This window comes from Mustelus asterias, chromosome 14 (genome assembly GCF_964213995.1).
Source record: "Mustelus asterias chromosome 14, sMusAst1.hap1.1, whole genome shotgun sequence".
In the NCBI taxonomy this organism is placed as follows: domain Eukaryota; kingdom Metazoa; phylum Chordata; class Chondrichthyes; order Carcharhiniformes; family Triakidae; genus Mustelus; species Mustelus asterias.
In genome coordinates this window covers 81,074,513-81,087,658 of record NC_135814.1, presented here as the reverse complement: position 1 = coordinate 81,087,658, position 13,146 = coordinate 81,074,513, and the positions used below count along the sequence as shown (strand labels likewise).

Below are 13,146 nucleotides of genomic sequence, written 5' to 3'. Positions count from 1 at the left end.
GGAGTATCTTATTTATGGAAAAGGGATTGGTACCCTTTCAGCAGGAAGATAACCAATTCATTGTCAAAGACTAGTAACAATTATTTTAACACTAACAGGCACTTACTCATGACCACCAGTAGGTGGTATCCTCTCCCTTCCTATGCAATGTGAAGTTAACCATAATTTGTCAGTATATCTTTAAAGAATGATCATGTCCATATTTTCTACTTGCACTCAATTTCTGTCAGATCTGGGTACATAAGAGTGCTTTGCCAAGATGGATCCCAAGGTCTCAATGGTGATTAATCAAATACTTTTAAAGGCCAAGATTCCAAAAATAATCAAGTGATTTATTCTAATACAAAAGCAAAATACAGCTGTAAATCTGAAAAAGAAAATGGAAAATGCTGGAATTGCACAATAAGTCAGACAACATTTGTAGACAGAAAACAATTAGTGTTCCAAGTTGTTGACCATTCGTCAGATCTGGAAAAAGTTAAAGACCAACAAAGACAAGAAAAGGGACCACGGACAAAAGAGAAAGCATCGGGTCAAGGGCAGGAGAGTATAGGATAAAAGGGGTGATCATGCAAGGCAAAAGAAGATAGTGATTGGGCAAGTTCATAAATAAAAATAATAAAATGACGCAAAGGTTGTGATCTGAAATTGTACAACTCAGTGTTGAGTTTGGAAATTTGTGAAGCATCTGATTGAAATATGAGATGCTGATACTTCAGCTTACATTGAGTTTCATTGGAACAGTAGCAGAGGGCAGAAAGATTAGAGTGCGAGTGAAGAGGAAAATTAAACCAACAGGTTGAATAGAGGTATTCTACAAAGCAGTCCTCCAATCTGCATTTGGTCATTTATTCAACCTTAAAAAAGGGAATTATAATCCATAGAGGAAAAGCATTTGCTGATGCATTGGTAGGTTAAGGGGATCACCTTCCATTCAACTGCATTATATCATTAATCTTTTATTCCACTCATGGGATGTGGGCATTGCTGGCTGGGCCAGCATTTATTGCCTATCCGTAAGAGTCAACCACATTGCTGTGGATCTGCAGTCACACATAGAGGCCAGATCAAGTAAGAACTACAGATTTCCTTTCCTCAAGGACATGAGTGAACCTGATGCATTTTTACCACAACTGACAATGGTTTCAAGGTCACCATTAGATTTTTAATGAATTCAAATGACATGGTGAGATCCGAACCTGGGTCCCCAGAACATTACCCTGGATCTCTGAATTACTAGTTCAGCAAAAAGTCCACTCGGCCACTGCCTCCCTGACAGCTAGAGAAGGCAAAAAAGGTCACATCATGAGTACCAAACAAAGTATATTAAATTGAAAGTACCATAGAAACCTTACAGTGCAAAAGGAGGCTATTTGGCCCATTGAGTCTGCACTGACAACAAGAGCCTATTCCCATAACCCCACATATTTACCCCACTAAGGGGCAATTTAGCATGGCCAATGCACCTAACCAACACATCTTTGGACTGTGGGAGGAAACCCACGCAGACACGGGAGAAAGTGCAAACTCCACACAGACAGTGACCCACGCCTGGAATCGAACCCAGGTCTCTGAAGCTGTGAAGCAGCAGTGCTAACCACTGTGCCACCTTGCCGCAGTCACACAGGCAAATTGTTTTTCACCTAAAGTCGTTGCTGTGCCCTGGATGGTTGGAGCGAAGGAGATAAAAGGGCAGATGATGCATCTTTTGCACTTGCACAGGAAGGTGGTATTGGGAGTCACTAAAAAGTGGATCTGAGAGTTGCAAAGGGAACAGTCCCTCTGCCTGACCTGCTGATTAATTTCAGCATTTTATGTTTTTATTTCAATTGCGTTGAGTCTGTGCCCTCAGACGGGAACATGGGTCACAATATATCTTTCTTCTTGCCACATTTTTTTTCCCTTGCTCTGGAAGGACTTGAATCCATGCTATGACGCAGTTGGACAGGTATCCTCATGTACCTCAGTGGAAAAAACAGCGGTAGTCAATGCAGAGTTTGACTGAGGCTTACGTGATCAAAACATGCCTGCACAAGCCATAATTCAAGGCAGTATAAACTGAATAGCCACAAACCTTTCCAGCCAAAATTGAAGACTTAAAAACAAGAACTGAAAAGTTTTAATGAAAGTTCTTTTTTACAACTTAAAAATACTGGAAAGGAGAATTTAAACTCTTAACACCAGAAATAAAAAGAAACAATGTTAATATGTTCTCTGGTGTAACAAATACAGGTCTAAACACACCAAATTAAAATAATTAAAGTTCTTTCTCAGATTGATGATATAATGCAGTTGAATGGAAGGTGATCCCCTTAACCTACCAATGCATCAGCAAGTGCTTTTCCTCTATGGATTATAATTCTTTTTTAAAAAAGTTGAATAAATGACGTAAATATTTCTAAATATTTTCACAAAATTTACAAGTACATACACATACATCCCAATCCAACAGCAGCCTTGCCAAATGCTAAGCTGGCATTATTGCTGAGCGCATATAGTCCATACAATATAGAGCATAATAGGTATCACCTAAAGCCCATTAGGTCATTCATTTACTCGGGCATTAATATGTACAGTCTAAATAATAGCGTACTCCATGGCATCTTTTTTAAAAACCTATGATTTAACAATTGGATGAGAAGTTTTGTGAGATGTGACTTGTGCCACTTAACTGGTTGGCTCCCTATATCTAGTACATGGTGTAAGCCTCTTATTGAAGAGAATGCAAGTCAAGAACTTGACTCTGAATCAAAGGTCCAACCTTCTTCCACTAGCTCTACTAGGGCATACTGAACCCTTCTGAAAGGGAGGTCAGACCTAAATCACTACTGTGTTAAATTCTGGGTTATTCAAATCCAGTGTTAAATGTGTTCACATTTGGATTTTGGTTTTTTTTCGCAGGCTATAAAGCTATTACATTTTGGGGTTATTATACCATTACCATATGGAAGTCCTGTCACTTTTGAGGAGTCCAACAACCAGCATCACTAGATTCTTGTACGAGTCAACGAGAAACAAAGTTTGTATAATTTTGCTCACAGTTCAGCTTGTTACTAACCATACGTGCATTTGTTTCCCCCAATGATTGAAATTCATACTGGATAGGTTGCCCATTCTGATCCATCAGCTGGAACGGCTCAGTGGACATAGTCTGTGCTTGTTGGGACACTTGTACTGTAGCATTCTGAGAAGTAGCAGTGTCATCTGTAATGTGTACTGTGATGGGAATGACAGTGATGGGATCATTCCTTCCAAATGCAGATTCTCCATCATCTATCCAGGCTAATTGCTTTGAAGGTTAAACAAACAGAAAAGCTGAATTTAGTAACCTTTGTATTTGAACAGCAGCATACAGTGATAGCTCAACACCATCAGGGTGACAAGCTGAAAGAGGGAATAACTGAAGACACATTCAATTTTTAATCTAGCTGGATATTTACCTTTATCTGAGAACAGGGTGGCACAGTACCTAGATAGTGAGACCTCTTAACTTGGGGTAGGGTAGCCACTAATTGGGGATCAGAGCAAATCCCCAGAGAGATTTATATAAAATTGAAGGGCAAGCAATTCGCACAAATCTCAAAATGGCTAAATGTAGAGCTTCATTGAAATGCAACATGATATTTGTATTACCTGCAACTGAACATTTATTCTATCTTCTTGGAGTTGCAAAATTCGCTCACATATTGCTTGTGAAGAAAGATCAGTCCCAAAACATTAATCTGTCTGTTCCCCCCACACATGCTGACAGACCTGTTGAATATTTCCATCATTTTCTGTTTTGATCAAACATTTTTTTGTCTACTGTGATCTTACCTGAAAAACTTGACGTTCTGCCTCAGAATCCTCAGTTATGTCAGTATCTGGTCGCAATAATGTAGTGTTTCTCTCAATACCAATCTCATCCTCAGTGACATCTTCTGCCATCTCAGAAATAACCACTAAAATAAAATGAAAATGACACTTAATGGCTGAATAAATAAATCAAAAAAGTCTCAGAGTCAAGTTGAAATACCTGAAGACATAGAAAAGCAAAGAACAGTTTTACTGGAATTCATATAAAAGTCAGAGAAGGATAAGACTAAAATACATATAAGATACAAGAATTTTAAAGAAAGGCAGATTGTAGAAGATAATAAAAAAAAGTAATTCAAAGCACTTTTAGCTTTATATACAGATAAGACAAAGCAGAGCAAGCATATTTTCTAACAGAAAATTAAGTAGAAATATCAGGGGAACGGATTACATTGCACTATCCAGTATGGAACTGACTAAGACTAGGAATAACCTCGTTGACTTTCAGGCTTCTGGGAAGCTAGTGCATCTCAGGACACTATAATTGACCTGAACTTCCCCAACACTGAAGAGAGAAACAATCAGAGCTCCTCTTTAGACAGCCAGTCAGTCAGAAATACGTCATGAAGGGCTGGATGAAGTTTGGTTTAGGTTTAGATGTAATGTTCCCAGTGATGGGATAGCTTACTGACGTTCAAGGCATACATATGTATGAATGGTTATATAGGAAAGGTACTGGGGCTGTTGGTTCCCTTAAAATGACATGGCAATGATCAAATTGGACTGGAATTCATATAAAAGTCAGAGAAGGATAATTTTTATTCGGAGTCTCTTCTATTTAATCGTACAGAATGGACCAGAGTTGAAATATCATAAACCTGGCTCATGACATGTAACCAGCGTACAATATAAGTGCAAGATAAAGATAGCATTCAAAATAATTGAGTTCAAATGGTTCAATGGGTTAGTCCAAATAAATTTGAAATGGATTCATCTTTTTGGCAAGTGAAACAAAGTTTACATAATCTTTCTTCAATTGATTACACAAGAGTATAAGATAGAATGGAATGTACATGATGTGCGACAGGAACGATTGTGGTGATTTGAAAAAGATTATTCGTTCATGCTTTTGTATATCATAAATGGATACTCCTTCTGGTATGTCTGTGTCCTGTACCGATGTGCATTTTCTTTCATTTACTTACACTAAAATCCATTCACTGTTCGTTAGCCAATCCACTTATTATCCAAATCTCGAATCTTCTGTATGGTTACCTACATTACAAAACACCATATTGTAACAAATATTCTTCCCCTTATTATTTAAGAATTAATCACAGGGGATCAAAACAATTGCTGTTCAACAAACATTTATCAATTTTCCCTGCCTATCTAATGTTCAAATCAGTTAGCTTATTCACTCAGTGAAGATGTGTATAAGTTTACTTATTGGTTACAAGTAAGGCTTACATTAACTCTGCAATGAAGTTACTGTAAAATTCCGCTAGTCGCCACAGTCCGGCGCCTGTTCGGGTCAATGCACCTAACCAGCCCTTCTTTCAGGAGAAAACCGGAGCACCCGGAGGAAACCCACACAGACACAGGGGGGACATGCAAACTCCACACAGACAGTGACCAAAGCTGGGAATTGAACCCGGGTCCCTAGCGCTGTGAAGCAGCAGTGCTAACCACTGTGCTACCATGCCACCCATATCTTGTGAATTTCCGACTATGTATATGCACTGTGAAGCCTTACTATTAATTTATGGTGCGTTTGGATTGTATTGTTTGTGTCATTGCTAAACAACTTTTACATTATCACTCCAAAGTCAAACTCCAGGGAGAAGGGAATTTCATACTGTTTGGGTTTAACTTTGTATGTGGTCTAACTACAAGTGTTGCGTCAAACTGGTTGTAAAAGGGGCTCAGACAGACATTGGAATATTATTTAGAAGTTTAAAATGGTGCAAACATCTCATATCCTCCATTTATTGATCAAGTACCTCTTAAGTTTGGAGCATACATGCAAGCACAATGCACAGAGCTTTCTTCTTGGCAGCAAATTGCAGACCACAGAGATATCATATACCTTTGCTTCTATTACCCTAGGTGCAAATATTCTCTTTCAAATGAAAATCAATAGTGTCCTATAAGTATTCATTTTCATGACTGATGAAGCATGACTCAAGATGCTACGGTGTAATTCGCCTGCAGGTTGGACAAAATTTAGTACCCTAGAGAGAATTGACCAAGTAATTCTATAAGTTAAATTTTAAACTTATTCTCATTGTCTGACTTCTTTTGTGATTGCATTTTCAAACGTCAACAGTATAAAAAAAGTTCACGGGAATACTTACACACCCATGTCAAACTAATAAACACAGGCTAAATAACAGGAATCAAACAAGCCTTCTGACTGGTATACTAATAACTAGACAGCACATGAATAACTGCACTGTATTCTCTTCCTACAACCACCACACATGTTCCATCACAGCATTCCCTTCCTAATACCCTGCCCACGAGTACTTTGTCACTTGATCTTCAGCAACCAAATGCCAACTGATGAAGACATGAGCAACATGACAACTCCCCCAAAGCAGCCTAAATTTTATCAAAGTCCATTCAATTTGATTTGATTTATTATTGTCAATGTATTTGGATACAGTGAAAAGTATTGCTTCATAGCTTGTTTTATCTAAAAAGTTAGATGCATAAGTTGAGTAAACACTTCACTGAACTGCTTACTCCAGTTCAGGGTCACAGGGAGTCGGAACCTACCCGAACAGACACTGGATGTTAGGCAGGATACACCCAGGACAGGATGCCGGTCTATCACGGGGCACACACACACAAACTGAGGAGCAATTTATTGTGCTCAATCCACCTAACCTGCATGTCTTTGGACCGTGGGAGGAAACTAGAGCACTCGGCGAAAACCTACACAGACATGGGGAGAATGTGCAAACTCCATAGTCAGACACGGAGGTCAGAATCAAACCCTGGTCCCTGGAGTTGAGAGGCAGCAGTGCTAAACACTGCATCACCCGCTTGAATAAATACATTGAGTGTAATGTTGCTGAACATTTTTATTTACTCATGACCAGCAATTTTCCATAAATTCTTAATTCAACATCATGTGCTGTATTTTTACTCTCAGTAATAGTAACAAGATATGTGTCTGAAATGTATTGCTTATTTTTTAAAGTTGCTAAGGTACACTTAAAACATCATTCTAGCTGTTAATTTTCCTCACTTGATTTTCATAATGGCAACACTGCTAACTAGAGTAGGTGGATCCCTAATGCAACAGCCCAAAAGTAATTCAAAAAGGGATATACCATTCTCTCAAAAGACTTTACACTCAATGAAATACCTTTGGAGTGTAGGCACTGTTATGTGGGAAAAGTGGCAAAAAGCAGTACTCACACTATGGCACCTTTGACAGCACTATTCCTCAATGCAAAGCTCAACATGAACTTAAGCAACAACCAAAGTTCAATTCCTGGTTTGTGCTGAAATCGTTGATATAGGCAGGCTGCTGGTACACTTGGTCACTTTAACTCTGAATAAAGGAGAAGTATGTTCGCACTTTTATTGCAAGATTGTCCTGGAAGGTTCGTATGTGGTTTCCAGATGAGTAAAGAGTCAATCTTAACTTGTGTCTTCAGGCTGAATAACTTGCCAATACTAACTGCCCTGACTCACTTGTGAAGAATGGGCATATGGAAAGAGTACCAGAAGACAACCGGCACCTCTGATGAAAGTCAGCAACCCGAAACATTTAATGCTTTTCTTTTTCTCTCCACTGCTGCTGCTTGATGTGCTAAGTTTCTTTCTCACTCCTAATGGAGTGTCAATTAACATGAATCAGAATGTTCATAAAGACAAGAGAAACAAACTGGAACAAAAAGAATGGCAAACAAAGATATTGCCATTATAAAATATTAAACTACCATTTACAGCTTTCCATTGCACAGCATTGCCAGCAGCTGGCCAACTTTAAAGATAAGAAATCGTAAAGCTACTAATGGAAATCAATGTTCTTAAAAAGACCTAATTTCCTTCCCCATCCTAATGCCTGACTGTTGTGCAGAATTTTTAATTTTACTCCTCTAAAAACTGATACATGAAGTATAGTCCAAATAGGTTTCTAATAGATAATCATGGGCAAAAGTCCTCCATGTGAGAGGTCAGCAGAACTATAATTAACTTCTGCTCTAATTAAGCTGAGGAAATAAGTTTGGAACTGGAAGCAAATTCAGGAAAAGGATGCTATATTCGGACTAGAAACAGAGCAGAGAGGAAAAGAGATATCCTTCTTTCAAAGGACCTAAAATACAATGTAAACAAACTTGTAGAAAGCAGCCTAATAATTTGTTTTGTGGAGAGTGAAATTTTGTGTTTCCCCCCTTCAGGCTTTTTGATCACAATGCACCATTATGGCTGAGATGGCAGCCAACATTATCCCAGGTAACAGTGAATGTTGCTCTGAAACTGGCCACTGGGAAGTGGCAAGAACAATTCTAGTCACTTTCAATCAGTTTTTCCCTCAACTGCATTCCCAACAGCTTAAAGAGCGGCACTGGAAACGCATCAAATGGAGAACCATAAGCATAGTTCAGTTTGGCTGTTTTAAGGCTATGCATGATTATGCCACCTCATCACTCATACTAACCAGTGCATTAGATTAGCATAGTGACTCTGATCTCACTTTCCAAGAAGCATGTGGAACAAGGATAGACATGATAAAGTTCGCTACCATACCTCTCAAGTAAACAAAAATATTTTTATAATTAAATATGCTCCAATTGTAATACAAAATACATTACTCTTTTGGATTTTTCTGTTTGGTTAGTATTTATGGTGATATGATACAAGATCATTTTTAACAATGCAACTCATTCATAAAGGTATTTTAAAATATTCTCATAAATAACAATGCCCTGAAGGATTTTTTATTTAAAATGGAACTGTGTTAAATAAACACAAATGTTGTTTCACCCTACACAAGGATCTCATTGTCAGGACTACCAAAATCTTGGCTCAGTGAGCACTGATAACAGGTTAACTCATTTGCAGCAAAGATTCATTTAGTAAGATAAATTAACATACAACAGTTGAAGGTAAAAGCCCAAGGTTAATGGGTATTTCTTAATGTCACTTAAGCTTCCACACCTTTTTAAGCAACTTCTCCCAGCCAACACTTTGTGTCTAGTTATATCTCTACTTAAGTTAATTCAATTCCCTGATACTGTTGGGTATCAATCAGTTCTCCCACTGTTCGTGGCACTGCCTAAAATTGAAAAAAAATCACAATAAAGACCATGACAAACAAGAATGATGTTCATGATAGCTCATTGTAATCATTTATTTAAAACAGAGCTTTTATTATATTTTCAATAGTTTGTAAACAGACACATATTTCATCAAAATGGTGTACATTTTTATTGTGGTGCATTTGAGGGAGACTACACTGACACAGGAAATTATTGGCATATAAAAATGTATCATCACCCTTGCTGCTTAATTCTCACACCCAAACTTTGGCAATGTGGAAAAACCAGTTGCCGCTCTGAAAACATATCCAGCTTTGGGGCGGCACGGTGGTCATCACTGCTGCCTCACAGCGCCAGGCACCTGGGTTCAATTCCGGCATCAGGAGAGTGTGTGGAGGTTGCACATTCTCCCCGTGTGGGTTAGGTGGATTGGCTATGCTAAATTGACCCTTTGTGTCAGGGGGATTAGCAGGGTAAATACATGGGGTTACGGGGACAGCCTGGATGGGATTGGTGTCGGTGCAGGATGAATAGCCTTCTTCTGCATTGTAGGTTTCTATGAATAGGCTGGTTTAGTTGGCAGGACAAATATTGGTTGGAATACTAATAAGGAGTGGCGCAATGGTTAACACTGCTGCCTCACAGCGTCAGAGACCCGGATTTCATTCCGGCCTTGGGTCACTGCCTGTGTGGAGTTTACACGTTCTCCCCGTGGATTTCCTCCAAGTGCTCCGGTTTCCTCCCACAGTCCAAAGATGTGCAGGTTAGATTGATTGGCCATGCTAAATTGACCATAGTATAAGGGGATTAGCAGGGTAAATATGTGGGGTTATGGGAATAAGGCCTGGGTGGGATTGTGATCGGTGCAGACTCAATGAACCAAATGGCCTCCTTCTGCACTGTACAGATTCTATGATTCTTAAAACAGGCTAGTTAAGACTTGGTTCACAACTTCACCGAGGTCCTAAACTCAGCCATCTTTTTATTGGAAATTAACTCCAGGGTAAGCAGTTATTACCAAGTCATGTTAAACACCCCAAGCCACTAGTTTCGCATTTGGAATAACAAAAACAATGAAGAAAAGGTGATGTTTCCAAAAAGTCTGGTATAGTAGCGAGCTTATTATTTAACACCCTTTCTTAAAGTTGATCTTCAATTTAGAGCTTCTTTCCATACTAGAGTTGGTGTTTCACGCAGATATCAGCATTTCAGATCCAGTAAGTCATTTTGGGAGCAAGGACATTTGACCTCAACTGCCTCATTTTAATTAGTCATGTGGCAGCACAGAACTACTAGGGCAGCATAGTGACAAGCACTGCTGCATCACAGCACCAGGGACCCAGGTTCGATTCCTGGCTTATGTCACTGTCTAGCAGAGTCTGCATGTTTTCCCCGTGTCTGCGTGTTTCCTCCGGGTGCTCCAGTTTCCTTCCACAGTCCGAAAGACGTGCTAGTTAAGTGCATTGGCCATGCTAAATTCTCCCTCAGAGTACCCGAACAGGCGCCGGAGTGTGGCGACTAGGGGATTTTCACAGTAACTTCATTGCAGTGTTAATGTAAACCTACTTGTGACACTAATAAATAAACTGAACATTGCTTGAAAAAGATATATGATTGAAGCTTTTTATCTTGCACCAATCAGGACAGCTATGCAAGATAAAACAATAGCAAAATACAATTTATACTGCATGAGAAGAGAGTGCTTATTGATTGGCAAGTATGGCTCATTTACAGATGCTAGAAGACACATATAGGGCTCTGACCTTTGCAACCAGAAGGAGCACGTCAACACATTGTCTTTTCCACCTAAGCAAAAGCTTGGGGGACTGCCATCCCCTGGTCCATTTCTCATGCTTTGATCAATTAGTGTTGACATGCCTGATTTGAATTTGAAACAAATACTTGGCAGTTAACTGTCCTCTACAGCATGCTCCATGGCACCATCTCTACCAGAGTCCACTTGCCAACCAAACAGCATTCTCTTCTCATGGAGCATAAATTGTAGTTCCCTTTACCGTTGTTTTATTTTGCATAGCTGACCTGATGAGTTCGAGATGAAAAGCTTTGATAGTATGGTTCAATGTACTTGTTTCTGATCAGCACTGTAACAAAGATACACCAATAAACCTAGAAATTCATATATGTCAGAGACTCAACACTGCCATGGGGTGGTTGGACACATACACAAATAGATGTCTGGCACAAGTATGTAATTCTTCACATGTTCAGTTTCTGATCACAACCATGATGTGCGCAAATAGTGAAAGCTAAGTATTTCTCAACAGAAAGAGTAAATCAAGAGTCTCCCTGTATTAGTTTTATCCAGCTCCAAGCTGAATGTGGAAGTGTTACCTTTAAGAAACACAGATTTTTTTTTAAGATCAACAATAGCAATTTAACACTGAAAACTGCATTCTGGTGTCAACATAAAACAACTTGCACTTGTTGGGTCTTTTATCATAAAGCTTTTCAAATCTGAAGCTAACAAATTCTTTATGTAAATGACTTAAAATTTCTGCCTAAAGGTTCTTGTATAATATCACCTACTTCCAGCAATCTTAGCTTTGCATGAACTATTATCACATTTATTTACAAACACACACCAAATAACTGCATCACATGACATTAACTTATTTGTATGATCAGTAACTATCACTGGTAAGTAAAACATTTGTGGAGACAAAAACCTCTCGTGCTCGGATGTATTTTATAAATCTCTCCCCACGACACATGATAATATTGTAAGGATTTTTGTTAACCCTTGTCACATTAAGTTCAGTCAACTGAATTAATTTAGATGGGTCAAAATGATTCAAGCATCTAAATACAATCTCTTTGGGGGAAAAGGTGGTCAATGAGTTTTAAAGAATAGGCCAGCGTCAGTTTAGTGTGGAAATAATACAAACTAAACTTTTAATCACAAGATTTCAATTTTTACCAGTGCTTCATGATTTGCATTTTACTATTTTTCACTTTTTTCTTGTAAAAGCTTCGCCTACGAGGAAGAGACGGAAATTAGTTATCCTGCAAAATTCAGGATAAAATTGTAAGACCCCCATTCTTTAGCCTCCGACTATTGACATTCCTGAAAAAAAAGGCTTAATCTTTCCCAACCAAACAGCAGCAGGCACCATCCCAAAGTACCCAGAGGTTCAACAGTGAAAATCCGTACCGCCTGCTGAGAAAAAGGATGGAGACACATATTTGCACGAACGATAAGGTCAATCAATATTAATGTATTACAATCAATGTTTTAAAATGTTGCTTTTTAACATGTAGCGGTAATATTGCTTGCCCTGGATTTGTATGGACCCCTCCATACTCCAACTCTCCACCAGACGGGGACCCTCTCTCCCCATCTGACAGCCTACAGCACATTCTCGCCATTTTGTTGCGCTGCAGCTTTCACTAAAAGAGCGCCTGGTGAGGGCTCATCTAAGGTCGCGCCTCCTCTCCCTTCCCCCATCCTCCCGGGCGCGGCGGCGCAGCGGGTCCCAAAGGCTGAAAGGCAGCGAGAGCGCGGGACAGAGGCCGGACAGACAGACAGCGAGGAAAACACCGGAACGAGTCTACTCAACCTCGTCTTCACTCCAACACATCCGCCATGGAGAGCCGGGCCGCCGGCACCGCGCATGCGCCGCCCGCCCAGCTCCCGGGGACCGGCATCCCCGCATGCGCTGTCTGCCCAGTCCTCGGGGACTGCGTTCCGCATGCGTTGTCTGCCTCGTCTCTCGGGCCCGGCATCCCCCGCATGCGCTGTGTGCCCTGCCTTGCCTCTGGGACCACCTGCAACGGTTGTTTTCCCGCCACCACGCATCTGCAGTGTTGGGCCGGTATGAGTTGTTGTAGAGGGACTCGGTGAGTTTATTTTGTACTCATCCACCGATCGAGTGATAAACATGGATGGACTCATTAATATTGTTTCGAATTAGGAGGAAAATAGCTCAGCTGGCGGCGGTTGAAGAGCGGCAGGGCCCTGGGAGTCAAGGGGATGGGGTTGATAACGCAATTGATATAATTCTTGAGGGCTATTTGCAGCCGAAGTATTGAGCCCCTCACTGTCTGAACTGGA

The 13,146-nt window shown here is 40.0% G+C and overlaps 1 protein-coding gene across 4 annotated transcripts in view; it reads right to left on the bottom strand.

Moving 5' to 3' along the window:
* The window catches only part of LOC144503798 (calcium-responsive transcription factor-like), an 89,520-nt gene extending 76,751 nt beyond the window's left edge, over positions 1-12,769 (bottom strand). Inside the window, exons 1-5 of one of the 4 annotated variants that reach the window (XM_078228698.1) lie at positions 12,653-12,715; positions 8,974-9,091; positions 5,001-5,070; positions 3,817-3,941; positions 3,059-3,289 (exon numbers count right to left, since the gene is read on the bottom strand). In XM_078228698.1, coding sequence (XP_078084824.1) covers positions 3,059-3,289; positions 3,817-3,927 — 342 coding nt within the window. In that variant the 5' untranslated portion in view covers positions 3,928-3,941; positions 5,001-5,070; positions 8,974-9,091; positions 12,653-12,715. Of the gene's footprint in view, positions 1-3,058; positions 3,290-3,816; positions 3,942-5,000; positions 5,071-8,973; positions 9,092-12,652 lie in introns of all 4 variants that reach the window. The other 3 variants (XM_078228697.1, XM_078228700.1, XM_078228699.1) reach the window with 3 other exon arrangements.
* Positions 12,770-13,146: the final 377 nt, after the last annotated feature.